Genomic DNA, 17,724 nt, shown 5'->3' on the forward strand with positions numbered 1-17,724 from the left:
AGGAAAGAATTATGAAAAACGCATGGAGAAAAGGCCCACTTGATTATGAAGGTTCAACAATACGGCTGTTACCGGACCTATCAAGACAGACACTTAGGATGAGAGCAACCTTAAAACCAGTTTTGGAAACCATACAGAACGCTGGGGCCAAATACTATTGGGGCCACCCTTTCCATTTAATTGTGGTTAAAAAAGATAGTTCTTACATTCTACGGTGGCCGGATCAACTACCGGGTCTTTTTACATTTCTCGGAACCCCCCCTGTAGTGGTGCCGGACTGGCTGGAGTTGCAGGGATACAAAGACTCCCTGGGGCTCCATATGCCCGGGAAGGGCCTATAAGAAGGGGCTAACACCCCGAAAGGGGTGAGACCCCACATTGGGCCGTGGAAATGAAGTACACACCGAGGGGGATTCACCCCCGAATAGAGGGACCTAAAATGTTGTGTTTTCTGTTTTTGATTTCCCTTTTTAGCCTAGAGGGAACAGGTAATATGGCTTGGGGAGCAGGAATAGCACGAAACAGACTAGAATTGGGTATTTTGTACCGACCATAAGGGGGGGATAGACCTTTAATTGGCCAGATAAACAATTGGATAATTCCCCCTCAATGAGGGACCATACGTATTGGGCTTAAATCAATCTTTTTAGACATCTTTCGTGCTGTCCTGCTCTTCATAAATAAGTAAAGTCGGAGCGGCTGCTCGCCGGTCCTCAGGGAGCAACGCTTATAGTTTGAAGTGGGAAGACTATTGTATTGGGTTGTTTTTTCCTGTGATTTTTTTTTCATTTTTTTCTTTTGTCTTCTCGCTTCCTATAAATAGTATAGGTCCCACGGAACGACCTTCTCACTCGCCCCGAGAGTAGATAAGTGCATAGTTGCGCTTCGGTCAAGGTTTGACAATTAGGGAAAACAGGAGATTAACAGTGAGGATCGAGCATTGATATATCCCATCCCTCCATTTTTTTTTTTTTTTTTTTTTTTTTTTTTTTTTTTTTTCTTTTCTTTCTCTCTCTCCCTCCCCTCTTTCCCCCCCCCCCCCCCGCCCCCTTATATTGAAAAGGTGGAATAAGTTAAAGTTACTGGGGATTGAGGAGGGGGAGGTAAAATGGCCAGGGCGGGCAGAGCAGGTTTAAAGATGACCTCATTAAATGTAAGGGGTCTATCTACCCCCGAAAAACGCATGCGGGTATTGAATGACATAAGAAAGGGCCATACGCAGGTAGCCTTCTTCCAGGAGACATACTTTAAAACTGATAATATACCTAAACTGTGCAATAGATTTTATCCATGGGCATACCACGCCCCCTCACCAATATCAAAATCAAAAGGGGTCAGTATGGTTATAGCGAAGGAAGTAGACTGGATACACCGGGAATCAAAGATAGATCCACAGGGAAGATACCTTATGATAAAGGGTACAGTGGGACAAAAGGTAATAACACTGATCAATGTATACTTCCCAAATGTGAATCAATTAACATTTTTACAGCAGCTATTACCGATGATCCTTGATTGTCGGGAAGGAATACTGATAATGGGCGGAGACTGGAATTATGTGGCAGAACCCCTACTAGACACTTCACGAGGCTCCTCCCACCTGTCTTATGCAAAACTCAATGGTCTGAGAAAAGAACTTTCTCTTCTCGATTTGATTGATCCGTGGAGGATTATGCATGCAGGTGAAAAGGACTTCTCGTATTTCTCCGCATCGCATAACATGTATTCAAGGTTAGATAGATTCATGATCCCTCAGAGTGAACTGGGAAGGGTTAAAGCTACTGCAATTGGAACGCCTATTATGTCGGACCATGCTCCAGTACACATAGTACTGGATTTGGACTCTGTACCATCAAAACCCCCCACATGGAGATTAAATGAATCCCTTTTACAATCCACGGAAATAAGAACAGAAGTAGAACTCGCTTTGACAAATTACTTCAAAGAAAATAATGGAACGCAGATGTCACCGTCTATGACGTGGGAAGCACATAAATGTGTTATTAGGGGGACGTTAATGATGTTAGGATCACGGCGTAAAAAAGAATATGAAAAGAGAATATCGGAATTGTTGACACAGCTAGGAAAACTTAGTTCAATGCATAAAAAATCATTAGCGCAGGTACATTTGCATGATCTTACTAAAACTAGAGAAGAACTAAATACCCTTCTATATCAAAAAACAATCAGAAGTTTAACACTCATGAGGAGGCAAATATATGAATTCTCCAATAAACCGGGGGCCATGTTGGCAAGGGCGCTACGTGGACCTCAAAAAAAAACAACAATTGCTCAGATACAAACAAAAAAGGGTGAGAAAGTTGTAAGGAAAGAAGAAATTGTGAAGGAGTTTGGTAATTTTTACCAATCTCTTTACAATATAAACACAGGGGGAGAAGTAGATAAAGGAGACAGAGATCAAGTTATAAGAGCAAGGGAATATGTGGAATCTTCTGGGATGCCCTCACTAAAGAAAGAACAAATAGAGGCAATGGAAGGAGACATTTCAGAGGAAGAATTAGATTATGCTATAAATCAAAATAAACCCCACAAAGCTCCGGGCCCGGACGGTTTAACCTTACCATACTATAAACAGTTCTGGTCCCAGTTAAAACCCCCCTTATTAGCTCACTTCAATAACATTTCTAAAGGAAATCAGGTCCCTAGAGACAGCCTTCGAGCATACATTTCCTTAATACATAAAGAGGGTAAAGATCCCTCCTTATGTGGAAATTACCGCCCTATTGCGTTATTAAATCTGGACACAAAACTTTTTGCTAAGATCATTGCAAATAGAATTATAACATATATCCCACAGCTAGTGCAATTCGACCAAGTGGGATTTATCCCCTCAAGAGAAGCAAGGGACAACACAACCAGAGTAATCGATCTCATATCTTACGCCCAGCGCACACATAGGCCCCTAATGCTCCTATCGGTGGATGCCGAGAAGGCCTTTGACAGGGTGGCCTGGGATTTTATCGAGGCCACCCTGTCACATATTGGGCTGGGAGAGGGAATGAGAACAAATATCATGGCATTGTATTCTGGACCTACAGCTGCAGTGAATGTAAACGGATGGAGATCAGATTTTTTCGAAATCAAAAACGGAACAAGGCAAGGCTGCCCGCTGTCGCCGTTAATCTTCATCCTGACGCTAGAGCCTCTTTTGTGCTTAATCCGCAAAAACACAGAGATCAAGGGGTTACACATGGGGGGAGGGTACCATAAATTAGCGGCCTATGCGGATGACCTAATTTTCTTTACAACAAACCCAGTACAGGAGCTGCCTTTAATTTTAGAAACAATGCAGAAATATGGGAAATTTTCACAATTTAAAGTAAACCTAGCAAAATCAGTGGCAATGAATATTACAATTCCAACGGAGATTTGGAGGGAACTGCAGCCCTCTCTTTCCCTTCAATGGACAACAAAGTCATTTATATATCTAGGAGTGCATATCACACCCCGAACAGAAGATCTATTTGAGGCTAACTTTCCCCCTTTCTTGAGAACACTTAAAAAAGATATTTTGAAGTGGCAGACCCTGGCTTTGACGTGGTTTGGTAGAAGCAGCTCTTGGAAGATGAATATACTCCCAAGAGTGCTCTATTTATTACAAGCTCTGCCAATAGAAATTCCAGAATATTTTTTTATGCAAATGAATACCTTGATGAGAACTTTTGTCTGGGCTAATAAAACTCCAAGAATAGGAATAAACATTCTTACCCGGCCTAAAATCCAAGGGGGGATAGGTCTGCCGGATTTGAAACGCTATCACAGGGCAATACATCTTACAAGGGTGCTTGACTGGCATTGCAATGAGAAAGCTAAACAATGGGTAAGCTTGGAAAATGCGTTGACAGAAAGCCCAGTTCCCTGGGGCCCTTGGGTACCGATATCTTCTGGCGACCCTATCTTCTCGCACCCGACGATAGGGACTACAATGAAGGTATGCAGAAGTATACAAAAAAAAGTACAGATTGCACCTCCAATATCCCCTATGTTACCATTAGTAGGAAATAGAGAGTTCCTGCCGGGTCATAATAAGGGCATGATCAGAATCCTATCACAGAGAGGGAAAACACGACTGGTAGATATATGGACGCAAGAGAATCCCCCTACGGTGAGAGAGATTATGACCGGGTCAGAGGAAACGATGGATATATTTTCTGCGTTCCAAATTAGACATTATTTGGTGAAATTACAGAAACAGGGATATTCCCCTCGGCCCCTGACATCTTTCGAAACTCTATGTAAAGGAGGTAATACAATTCCACATGCTCTATCGTTCTTTTACTCCCTTCTGACCAAGGAACAGGACGAACAAGCATTACCCTTTATGGTCAAATGGGAAAGAGAACTAGGAACTAATTTTAACCCGCAACAAATAAAAAAAATATTAGCACTCGCACATAAGGCCTCTATAGCTAATAGATACCAGGAGATTAGTTATAAAATTATGACGAGATGGTACAGAGTCCCAGTAGTATTGCATAAGATGGACAAAAAAAAAAACCCTGACAATTGTTGGAGATGCGGAGAAACGGGGGGATCAATGCTTCGTATCTTCTGGTCTTGTCCCCGGATCAGAGGCTATTGGTCAGAGATAGCGAGAGTGATTAAGGATCTCACTACAATCGAGGTGGGAGAAGATCCGGCTTTATGCCTATTGCACTTGACAAAGTTATCAACCAGGAAATATAGAAATTCCCTGTTGATCCATTTGCTTAATGCGGCCAAGGCGTGCATCCCTGGGGTATGGAGACAAATTACACCTCCATTATTACAAACTTGGTTCGCTAAGGTAAACGAAATATACCGGATGGAGACATTAATAGCAGCACGTAACAGTAGGGAGGAAAAAGCCCGCATCTGCTGGCAGCCCTGGACCATTTATACAGCCTCGGAAGAGTACCTGAGACTGCGAGAAGAGGAGATGGGAAACGGAGGGTAGGGGGGAATGTCGTTTTTCTTCTTTTTTTTTTTTTTTTTTTTTTTTTTTTTTTTTTTTTTTTTTCTCTCTTTTTGCAGGATGGGATATATCAAGTGTATCAATTATTTTAATTAGGAGAATAGTTATGGAGGATAGGAGATTCAAAGTGTCTGGGGGAATATGAAGGTGGAGTTTTTTTTTTTTTTTTTTTTTTTTTTTTTTTTTTTCCTAAACACTTGGGGTAACTGAATAGTAATATACTGAAGGGGAAGAGATAGTATATTTGATTTATGGTTTTAATATGTAATCACGTTTATGTTCTGTTAGATTTGTATTTTCCACTGGGTGGAATGTGGTAAGGATGAAGTGTATCACTAATAATTGATGTGCAGGGAGGGGGGGTGGAACAAATGGGTAGGTGCTTGTTTGACCTACCCCCCCCCCCCCCCCCTTTTTTTTTTTTGCTCACTTTTTGAGCACTAGGGGTAACTAAATAACAAACATATGGAAGAGAAAGAGAGAGCACATTTTGACTTATGGTTTAACATGTAACCACATCTATGTTTTGTTAAGATTTGTAATCTTCACCGGGTGGATTGCGTTTTGAAAGTAGGGTATCACTACTCACTGAAGTGAAGGGGAGAAGGAACAAAGGGGTAGGATTTTGTTCAATCCTACCCCTTTTTTTTTTTTTTTTTTTTTTTTTTTTTTTTTTTTCTCTTCTCTCTCCCCCTCTCTCTCTCCCCCACTTCTGTAGAAACTTGGGAGAATCTCCTTTAGGGATTTATATGTTGATCAGAATGGACATTTATGCAGTAAGCTTTCTGAATATTATGAACATCAGATATTGTTTGTATGTGAACGTGTTGTGTGGAAAAATAATAAAATATTGGAATTAAAAAAAAAAAACCTTGTCTTTAACAGGTGAAAAGCTTTATTTGCTTCATCTGACCATTTGAATGGTCTCTTAATGCTAGTGAGCTGTGTGAGGGGTCTCACAATGGCAGAGAAGTTCCTGATGAATTTCCTGTAGAAATTAGAAAATCCAAGGAATCGCTGTAGCGCCTTGCGGGTGGTTGGTGTAGGCCAATCCTGAATGCAGGATATCTTACTCATGTCCATCTTGATTCCTGTTTTGGATATGATGTAGCCTAGAAACAGTACCTCTTCTTTATGAAACAAGCATTTTTTCAGTTTCACGTATAGGTTGTGTGCAAGCAATCTCGATAATACTAGTCTTACATGTCTTATGTGTTCAGACAAGGATCGTGAATATATAAGTATATCGTCCAGATATACCACAACACAGACATCTAGTAAGTCTCTGAAAATATTGTTTATAAATCGTTGAAAGGCTGCAGGGGCGTTGCATAGCCCGAATGGCATTACAAGATATTCGAACAATCCGTATCTGGTTCTGAATGCAGTCTTCCACTCGTGTCCATCACGGATTCGAATGAGATTGTATGCCCCTTTCAGGTCCAATTTTGAAAAATAGGTAGCTCCACGCACCTGCTCAATGAGCTCAGGGATAAGCGGTAGAGGATAGCGATCTTTTATTGTAATAGCATTCAATTGCCTATAGTCGATGATAGGCCTGAGACTTGAGTCCTTATTGCGGACAAAAAAGAGTCCTGCTGCTGTGGAAGAAGTGGAAGGTCTAATAAAACCTTTTTTCAAATTCTCATCCAAATATTCTTTGAGATGGGAAAGTTCATCCTGTGAAAGAGGATAAACATGACCGAACGGCAATTTGCTATTTGGGAGTAGATCAATACTACAATCATAGTCTCGATGGGGAGGTAGTGCTTGAGCATTTTTCTCAAGAAAAACCTCAGAGAGATCCTGATAACATAGTGGTGCAATCTCATCTGTCACCACAGACAGGATCTTCCCGGAAGACGGGAGGTTACACGTACCCTCGCAATAGCAAGAGAGGAAGGCCAGGGTCCGTTCCTTCCAATCTATGGTTGGTTGATGTGTGTGTAACCAGGGAAGTCCCAAAACAATGGGAAAGTGGGGTGAAGGTATTAGATCGAAGGTAGTGGTCTCCATATGAGACCCGTTAGTAGTGACTAGGAGTGCCTGTGTCTGATCAGTGATCGGACCAGAGGACAAAGGAACACCGTTAATAAGACTCACTGAGACAGGTTTAGGTTTAGAAATAATAGGGACTTTATTTAAAGCAGCAAAACGTATGTCAATATAATTTCCACAAGATCCTGTGTCAATCATAGCCTTAGTAGTAATCCTGTTCTGGTCCCACCGTAATGTTAAGCAAACAAAAAGGTAAGGGTTAGTAATTGAAGTTGTCAATCCCCCTAGGAGGACATGTGAACACTCACCCTTCTTTTTGTAGACTAGGGGACAGACGTTTATCTTGTGATCCGGGGATGCACAGTACAAGCAGAGATTACCAGATCGTCTTCTGGCTCTTTCCATAGTTGATAGAGGTGGGCGTATGGTTCCTACCTCCATAGGAGTGGGGTCATCAGCCGAAATCCGAGAAGAACTGGATAATGGCATTCCCATTTTTTCAGCCTTTCTTTCTCGTAGTCTTCTATCTATGGTGATACTGAGTTGTATCAATGCATCCAGGGTTTTTGGCAGATCCGCTCGGGCGAGCTCGTCTTTAACGGCCTCTGATAGGCCAAGCCTAAATTGAGTTTTCAGAGATGCATCATTCCATTCTGAATCAAGGGTCCATCTCTTGAATTCTGCGACAAAGTCTTCCACAGGTCTCCTACCTTGTTTCAAGGACCTTAATTGAAGATCGGCAGTACTCTGCCTATTGGGATCATCATATAGGCTAGTAAGTTCTGCTAGAAATAAGGCATAGGATTTGAGAAGCTGATCGTTTTTCTCAAAAAGAGAGTCTGCCCAGGCCCGAGGATCGCCTGTTAGGTAAGAAATAATAGTACAAACCTTAATGTGATCAGTAAGGTAGGTACGGGGTTTTAGCAAGAAAAGTAACTCACATGCGTTTTTAAATTCGCAAAATTTTTTGCGATCGCCTGTAAATACCAAAGGAGGATTTATTTTGGGTTCAGGGGACTGAGCAGTGGTAAGTTGTGTCAGTCTGGTTACCTGCTGCGTCAGAGCCTGATTTTCTTCTCTTAATTCAGCAAGTGCCTGTATTAACGCAGTTACTTGCTGTTTTAAATGTGTCACCTGAGTGGTTATTTCTGCTGAATCCATTTGAGGTTCGTTCAATCTGTAACGCTTCTGCGTTTTATGTATAATGTGGATTTACAGCTGCAGAAATATTCCACTTCAGTAGTCATGTAGAGAAACGCTGAGACACCAATCCCAACTCCCAAGACTCATCATGTGTGGATAGTCTCAATTCAGCAAGTAGATACACACACTCAATAAGATGTTCCTAGAGTGACTTATATGTATAGTAATATAGTGATGATAGGCTGAAGAGACAGGTTGGGTAGAGATGGTAGATGACAGACACTTGAAAGGAATGTTCTTGAAAGTAAGATAGTAGCAGATGGGATGCAGATAGGTTTAGCAATCATGTATGGTAGCAGATGATAGAGTAGCAGGTGAACATACAGGATAGACCAACCCAGTGCAAGAGCAGATGGTATTAGGCTCAAGAGCTAGCAATCTTAGTTAATGCAGATGTAGTAATAGTCCTTAGTATGCAGAGCTAGATAGTGTAAGCTTTAGTATGAAGGTTATAGAGGTTTCCCCTGTGGGGTACTTATCACTAGTAGCAATGTAGTAGAGGAGAGGTTCGGCAAGAGCGGATGATCCGGTAGCGGGATACAGGGATCAGCAGCGTGGTTCCGATAGCGAGGTATGCTTGCAAGCATGAGAGCTTCAAGGCAGATTATGCGGCGTTGAACGAACATGTGAGTGAGACCGCCGGAGGTTGAAATAGCCGCTCCAGCGGCGCTCAGTGATGACAGCATCGGTCTTAAAGGTGTATGCGCACCTTACCAAAAGAGAATGGTGGGGCGCATACACTTAGGAAAAGTGGAATTAGGGTACCAAAGGTACCAGAACATTACAATAACAAACCCAAAGGACCATCAGCACAAGTAAATGTTATAGCTGAGGATAAAGAGAGTGCTTCTGACTGTGAATTTATATTCTCCCTGTGTTCTCTGCAAGCTGGGACATTAACCATTAAGATTGGAAATACAGATGTGTCAGTGCTGATTGACTCCAGGAGCTACATGCAATTTTATGGACTTAGCTTCTTGGTACAGTCTTAAAGGCAGAGAAAATCACCTTAAATTGTGTAACACCACTAAACAGATTTATACTTATGGCTCCAGTACACCACTACAACTTAAAGGCAAATTCTATACCCCTGTGCAAACACATGAGACTGGTCCTCCATTGCAGACCGAATTCTATGTTGTAGATGGCACAGGGTCGCCTCTGCTTGGTCGTCAAACCGCTATGGCACTGGGGTGTTAAAGATTGGCCTTGATGTAGGCAGCGCAAGAGTGAATATGGTGTCTCCTGCTATTTCTGCATTGAAAGAGGAATTTAAAGATTGCTTCTCTATGTTTGGAAAATTAAAGGATTTTCAGTTGGAGCTTCACATTGATCCACATGTAAAGCCTATTGCACAGCCAGTACGCAGACTTCCTTATAGCCTGAGATCACCTGTTGAGCACAAACTGGCAGAGCTGCTAGACCTTGACATTATCGAACCTGTAGATGGACCCACTCCGTGGGTATCGCCGTTAGTTGTTGTACCAAAGGGTACAGATATTTGGATTTGTGTGGACATGAGATGTGCTAACCAAGCTGTGCAGAGAGAGAGACATCCAATTCCCACTATTGAAGATGTTCTACATGCAATGAATGGGGCAAGTGTCTTCAGTAAACTGGATTTGAAATGGGGTTATCATCAGATTGAACTGACCCCAGCATCTAGAGTCATCACTACATTTGCAAGCCATAAAGGTCTTTTTAGATACAAGAGGTTGATGTTTGGCGTATCGTCAGCACCGGAGGCCTATCAACATGTGATTCAGCAAGTGCTACATGGTTGTGAAGGCACACATAACATTTCTGATGATATAATTGTGTGTTTTCAAATCTAATATTCAACCTCCCTAAGGAGGCTATATGTAAGAGCTTATAGAGGATCACAAGTGCAAGTACATATCTGCAGGCTTGAGGCCTGCTTGGAGAACACTTGGCAGTGTGTTTTTTTTTTTTCTAACAACCAAGGCAATTGAAAGGTTAATGGTCTAACATTCAAATATTGCCAAGCATTAAGCATATATCAGTTTAAACCAAAGTTTTAAAGCCATAATGGTATGCGGTAATGCTTCCACTAAAAGAGAGTCAGATTTTCATTAGTAAAGAAGGCTCTTCTTTGCTTTGCCTGAACAATTTACATTATTTAGCAGGACATCATGTACATGATCTCATTTGGGAGTATCATTAACAGACGTTACTGCAGTTTGGATTGATTTATGAATTAAATGGTACAGTTTTCTTTGTCCTCACAGTAACTTTTTTCCATTGTGTGTAGTTAGATGAGAAGGAGGGATAATATTAGAAACCTGGGTTAAAAGAGGCCCCTGATGTGTAACTGGGCATACACCTGTATATATCTTCATGTCCCTAAAGGAATCTGTGATGAAGAGTGGTAGTGTAAACTCATTTGGTTTACTCAAAACCAGCACTGTGTATGCCAGGTCCTTCTGATTGATACACTTACCTGAGCACGGTGGGATAGAGTTCAGGTGTGTAAAGATAAGCACAGACAATGGAAGAGCCAAGAAGTCCCTTGGCTAGCACAGTAAGAGACATCTGCAATAGTATTAAGTCTGAAATAAATAAAAAACTATAAATATATGGTCATTCACCTGAAAAGAATTCAACATAACAGGAGGAACATTGCATGAATGAGCATTTATAATGATTCTGATTATTATTTTTAGTAATTTATTCTGTGTACTGTCAACTGAAAAAATAATTCTGATTTTGCACACTTGCTCAGCTTTTCATCATAGTGGAACTATACACACACAGCCAATTACCAAGTTAAAATACACATCGATCACCCATACCATTAAGATCAATGACAGGTAAAGTGAAAAACAATGATTTTCTTGTTACAATGGCATCTGACAGTCAGTGAGATCTATTAGGCAGCAAGTAAACATGTTAGGGTTAATTCGCTAACGCTTACCACATGCGATAACGCGGTCATGTGACTCAGTTGCATAAATTATTGCATGTGGTCTAATTCATAAAAATAAAATGTATGCGGTATTTACCGCAAAATGAAAACATTACCGGTAAATATACTTTAAAAACCACGCAGTAAGCTTCTAAGTCCAATTCACAAACAGAACAGAGAGTAAAAAAGCATGCGATATTTGTCAAAAAACAATGTGCCCCCCCCCCCCCATAGCTGGGTGCTTAGGAGCAGGCCAGGAAGCCAGCCGCCACATCCTTAAGGGATGACTCCTCAGCTGAATGTAAGAAGAACATGCCAACAATTAAAAAATGATGAACAGAATACAGCATTGCCCACTCCCCCCCCCATTGCAAACAAATCTGGTATGGATTTTAAGGGGAGCCCTATGCCAAAATGTAAAAAAAAAGTGTGGGGTCCCCCCCCCCCAAAATCCATACCAGACCTTTATCTGAGAATGCAGCCCAGCATGTCAGGAAAGGGGGAAGACAGAGTAAGCAGCCCCCCCTTCCTGGACCATACCAGGCCACATGCCCTCAACATTGGGGGGTGCCACCAGGTGACTTCGCCAGGTGGTCCTGCCCCTTGCCTATTTAGGAACTGTCACATGGAGGAGAAGGCAGACCGCGGGAGCTCTCATCGAGAGCAGAGCTTTTTTTTTTCTTTTATTCAGGTTGATAGTGCTGCGGGGCGCTCTACATAGGGGGACACTGTTTTTTTATTTTTTGATAAAGGAAATAAAAACTGCCCCCTGTCTTTATTCACTTTTACACTTTTTTTGGTGAATGGGTAGGGTTACAAACTGGGGCATGCCGAGTCAATGATGTCACGGGGCAAGGGGATGGGGTCACCAGGTGGTGTCACCAGGTGGCCCACCCCTCCCTTTATAAGCAATGTGAGACAGAGGAGCAAGCAGCCTGCTGGGAGCATTCGACGAGGCCAAAGACATTTTTTTTTCGGGTTTCGGCAGTGCGGCAGGTGGCGGGAGATGGATCTATATTGGTGACACTCTTTTTTATTTTTTAATAAAAGGAATTGTCAAAAACTTCTTTACTGTCTTTATTTACTTTTTACTCATTTTTAATGAATGGGTAGGGGTACTTTGTACCCCATGCTCATTCACATGGGGGGGGGGCAGGATCTGGGGGTCCTCTTGTTAAAGGGGGCTTCCAGATTCCAATAAGCCCCAGGGTTGTGGGGAAGAGGCCATTGTCCCCATGAACATAGGGACAAAATGCTTTGGGGTACACCCCCCCATGTTGAGGGCATGTGGCCTGGTATTGTCCAGGAGGAGGCCGCTCCCTTGTCCCCCCCCTTTCCTGGCGTGCTGGGCTGCATGCTCGGATAAGGGTCTGGTATGGATTTTGGCGTGGTGCTTTTGTTTCATAATTTTTAAATTCCAGCATGTTTTTTTTACATTCAGCTGTCAGCGGGAAACCCACAGACAGGTGATATTTCATCCATTGTTAAGGACGCAGCGACCGGCTTTCTAGCGTGTTCCTCAGCAACTAGCTCAATGCGATAAATTACTGCATTAAATATTCACTGCTAAATCGAACAAACACCTCAACTCTTAGTGAAGTGATACAGTTGCCCCCGAGGTTGATGTGCTGAAAGCAGAAAAAAAAATCACAATTTGTTGTGTATGGGGCTGCATAGCCGAAGACTGGTCAGGGTGCCGATGCTGGCCTGTGTCCACAGCTAAAAGGGCCTATAAGGGACATGTGAGTATCAGAACTAGACCATGGCATAATGGAAGAAGGTGGCCCGGTCTGATGAACCTTGGGGCCTGTCATTTATATTGATGTTACTTTGATCACTTACTGCGATTCGGGTGTCATTAACAGTCAACCTGCATTCACATCAACGTGTTTCGGAAATGCACTGCAATTGCACATGAGACATGTGTTGTCATGTATTCACATCTGCATGTTTCCGTCCGCACAGCAACCTGCCCAGAAAAGCAGGCTACGTCATGTGTCTTTGAAACGCGTAGAAAATGCGTATCTTGCTTGCGTTGCCATGATGGTAGCTGCCCATCTGGTAGCTGGAAATGCGCATATTTGACTGCAGCATAATAGTTAATGACACCCTAATCACAGTTATGGGATGTGTGTTTTGCTGCATGACAAAAGGCACTCCAAATGTGCCAAAATGAGCATTGAAAATCCTTGCGACATTCCTTGACCAAAAAAGTTCTAGCTACTTTGGGGCATTTGTTCCGCGCAGGGCAGCCTATTCAAGTGAATGGGCTGCAGTGTGCAATTATGTGTGAAAAACAAGGGGAAAAAAAACGTGAGCTAGAATGCATATTTCACATGCAAATTATATGTGCTTGGGATGAGCTTTTAGGCAGCAAGGATGACCTGGGAGGACAGGTAAGGTTTAAAGAAAAAACACTGATCTCATCAAAGTAGCATCTTATCTAATGCTGATGCGACTTCTGTGAGTAAAGTCGCATTGAATAAGCATCAAAATCCCAAGCAAGTCACACCACACGCGCACTAGAAATCACATGGAAATCGCATTGCACTTCTACTTAATTGTGGTGAAGAAAAGAAGAGGAAAAAGCGCACTGGAGCGCATCAAAACACACTAAAAACATACTGGAAGGCATCAAAAAGTCAGCAAAAAGACGTATGAAACAATGCACCCAGAACGCAGAAATTGTGGTGTGAACCAGTCCTCAAGCTATGTGCAGATTTTTGGGAAAAGTAATGAGGCAGTTGAATGAACAGGGTAATGGCAATTTAAAGAAATCAAGTTCACAGAGTGTGGTTATTATGATTGCAAAGACGAGAAATACCATTAATATTTTGTCAGTTGAAAAAAATGATTACTGGTGACAGATTGAAAGGGTAAGAGTATGTTAAACATTACATGCATTTTTATGTAGGAAAATTATAAATTACATAGTTGCATAGTTGGTAAGGTTACCGTAGAAAAATAAGCAAAACTTTCTTTTTCATTTTGGATTGGGTGATAACCCCTGTCAGATTTTTTTTTGGCATCTGTGTCCCATTATGGGAAATTTACTTTTACGTCCTGTTCCAAAGCCAAAACAGGAAGTGAGAGGAAATCCCTGCAAATAAAAGGAAAACCTTGGGGACCCCAAGGTCACCAAAACTAGTGTTCCCTTTGGAAGAAATCCCCTCTATTACTTTTTTGGGGAAAACCCAAAATTTGGAATTGCCTTACTTTCACTTTTAATGATAATGGTAAACAGGACAAATAAAGAGGATGAATAACTCTAATGGGGACACAGACATCAATAGAACCTGGTGTTCTAATTCCCTCTCCACTCTTTCCAAAACTTAAAAAAAAAAAAAAAAAAATATTGGCTGATCCAGGCTAGGAAAGGGTTAACCGAAGCAACAGGGACCGGACCCGTGTTACAGAGGCTCTTAGCTTGACCACATGGCATGGGAAGGAAAGAGTTAACCACTTCCCGACCACCCACTGCCTTTTTACTGTGGCAGGGTGGCTCTCCTGCGCAAACCGACGTACACCTACGTCGGTCACACGGGGGAAGCTAGTAAGACGCGCTCCCACCCCCACCCCCACTCGGCAGCGGGGAAGCTGATGCATGGGTCGGGCTGCTCCGATTGCCGCTTCACACCCGCGATCGCTCCCCACTGAGAGAGAAGGACGATCGGCTGTTGTAAACACAGCTGACCGTTCTTCTCCCTGGAATAATCATAGAGCCCCTATAAGCCTTCTATATAGGATCACAGGTCTCTTTGGTCATTTTAGAAGCCACGCCCCCCCTAGTTAGAATCACTCCCCTAGGCTCACATTTAACCCCTTGATCACCCACAATGTTAACCCCTTCCCTGCCAGTGTCATTATTACAGTAACAGTGCATATATTTGTAGCACTGATTACTGTAGTAATGTCACCGGTCCACCCAAAAGTGCCAAAAATGTCAGTTAGCGGTCCGATCTGTCCACCGCAATGTCGCAGTCCCTCAAAAAATCGCAGATTGCCGCCATTACTAGTAAAAAAAAGAAAAACAATAAAAATGACATAAATCTTTACCATAGTTAGTATACGCAATAACTTTTGCGCAAACCAATCAAAATACGCCTATTGCGATTTTTTTTTTTTACCAAAAATATGTAAAACAAATTGGCCTAGATTGTTAAAAAATTGTGATTTTTATTTATTTATTTATTTTTTGAGAATGTCATATAGCAGAATGTGAAAAATATTTTTTTTTTTTTTTTAAATTTCACTCTTTTTTTGTTTATAGTGCAAAAATTCAAAATCACACAGGTGATCAAATATCACCAAAAGAAAGCTCTATTTATGGGAAAAAAGGACATCACTTTTATTTGGGTACAGTGTCGCACGACCGCACAATTTTAAAGTATCACAGTGCCGAATCGCAAAATAGGGCCTTGTCCTTAAGGGGGCATAGCCTTCCGGTCTTAAAGTGGATAACAAGTGCATGCCAGGGTCACTGGGAGTGAGGTGGCAGAGATATGCTGGACTGGTGAAGAGGGCACAGGCTTAGCGGTGTCCTTCTGAATTGCAACATACACAGTATTTTGGTTACTTGTATTTACTTATGATTTTAGTGGAGAATGACAGTCATTGAATATAGGATTTTTGCTTAAACTTACCCTCAGGAACTGCCAGGCTGCACAGTATAAGGATTCCAGGCAGAATGAGGAAACCAGAGACTGGAAATCGTCTTCCAATGTAAGCAGACAGAATCGTACTCAAGACTCTAAAGGGGAGCTCTACAGATCCAAAAACCACCTGTACAAGATAAATACTGAGGCCAAACTTCTGAATATCCATTGCCAGGGCAAAGAAGCAGAAACTACTGGAGAACCTGATGTTAAAGAAAAGTAAATATCACAGGTTAAAGAAAATGGTTAAAACAAGAATGATTGTTCAAATGGTTTCAACATTTTAGGTTGAAAACGAGGGTTTTGCAGCATACATTCACAAGTACATGTTGCACTTCCCTGTTAAGGTGCCTCTGCAAAGTGTGATCCATAACCCCCATACTATCTAGGCTCCCTACATGGGCTATATACAGCATACAGCAAATAAGAAAATGAGAGCAGGTGATCCTTGGAGGCAGGGCTTTTTTTCTCAGATAATTGGTGCAGGAATTCCCCACTTCTGAGTCACTTCTAGTCTCCGCCCCCTACCCACATCTGACCAATATCCCTTGGTTCCACCCCCTACCCACCTCCCAGTACCGCCCCTTTTAGAGATTACAGAACCAGCAGCATTAGACCCTTCCCACCAGCAATAGATTCTCCCTGCAACAAGCACAAAGGTTCTCCCAGCAACAATAGATCCCCCCAGCAACAATGGACCCCAACAATTGTAGACCCCAGCAGCAACAACAGTTTCCCCAGTATCAGCCTAGCATTAATAGGCTCTCCAGCAGCCAGCAACAATAGACCTCAACAGTAGATCCTTTCCAGCAACAAGTGACCCTCCCCCCAGCAACATAAGCCCAACCAACAACAATAGCTCTCCCACTAGCTTCCGTCTCCACCAACAATAGACTACCACACAAATATAGATGCCCTCTGCCAACAATAGATTCCCCAACAGCCAGCAACAACTGACCCCTCCCTCAACAGTAGATCCTTTCAAGCAACAACTTACCCCACCGGCGACATAGCCCCCCCCAGCAACAAAATACCCCCCATCAGCAATAGATCCCCCAGCAGCCAGCCTCAATAGACCCTCCAGCACCCCTTGCCATTACATACACAGTGCTGTAGGCGCTGGAACTGTGTTCTTGGAGGTAGCCCATCTGCTTTAAAAATACATCTATACAGAAGCCCACATCTTGTAAGGCAGCTGAAGTCCCCAGTGTGTATCATACCAGTATCAAATCTAACACAGCAAAAATGGCAACCGCTTGGCCCATTTTTTTAACCAGCACAGATAAAGTGCACACAGGTAGGGTAATCCACAGAACATTAGGAAGATGTTTGTATTGTTCTGTGGCTTGCCCTACCTACGTGTACATTTTCCTGTGCTGCTTAAAAACTGATCTGAGCAGATAATATTTTTGCTCAGTTCAAAAGTTCAAAACGAAATTGGTTCAGCCCAGATGACAGTAGACATGTTTAAACTTTGTTCAGTTATAATGTTTTTGTGCTGAGCACAAATTTTTTAACTCCCATTGAACCCTCCACCATTTGTACTGAAAAGGCACACTGAGCCAAGAAACATGCAACCTTTGGGCTTCAGTAGATCACCCAAATCTATTAGCCTACATTGGTTCCCCCAAAATACTGCTTGTAGTAACACAGGAGTTTCTTCTGTATCCAGTGTTTGTATGATCATAGCCTTGAAGGTAACCTATCCAGAAAGAACCATGGAGGCTTCCAATGAAGACTTTACATTCTGCAAGTAGTAGAAACCTAGCTCTTATGCCAATCACCATTAGATACATTAAGACTTTCTAAATTTACTCTGCAGTCGTTGATATGCATCCTTGTCCTAGGTCAGTGTAGTACTGAAGCAGGTGGTTAGTTTGTAACAGCCAGGTAACTAGCATTAGAAATGTCAGCCTCCATGTTTCTCTAAAGAAAAATGTACTTTAAATACTTTTCCCAATCAGGAC

At 42.2% G+C, this 17,724-nt stretch overlaps 1 protein-coding gene across 1 annotated transcript in view; it reads right to left on the bottom strand.

Moving 5' to 3' along the window:
- LOC309565387 (solute carrier family 22 member 6-B-like) overlaps nucleotides 1-17,724 on the bottom strand; it is a 178,677-nt gene that overhangs the window by 32,492 nt on the left and 128,461 nt on the right. The window contains exons 7-8 of the mRNA XM_082270317.1: nucleotides 15,746-15,960; nucleotides 10,638-10,746 (exon numbers count right to left, since the gene is read on the bottom strand). Of these exons, the coding sequence (XP_082126443.1) occupies nucleotides 10,638-10,746; nucleotides 15,746-15,960 (324 nt within the window). The remainder of the gene's footprint in view (nucleotides 1-10,637; nucleotides 10,747-15,745; nucleotides 15,961-17,724) is intronic.

Source organism: Pelophylax lessonae, assembly GCF_965119305.1.
Source record: "Pelophylax lessonae genome assembly, chromosome: 10".
NCBI classification, from domain to species: Eukaryota; Metazoa; Chordata; class Amphibia; order Anura; family Ranidae; genus Pelophylax; species Pelophylax lessonae.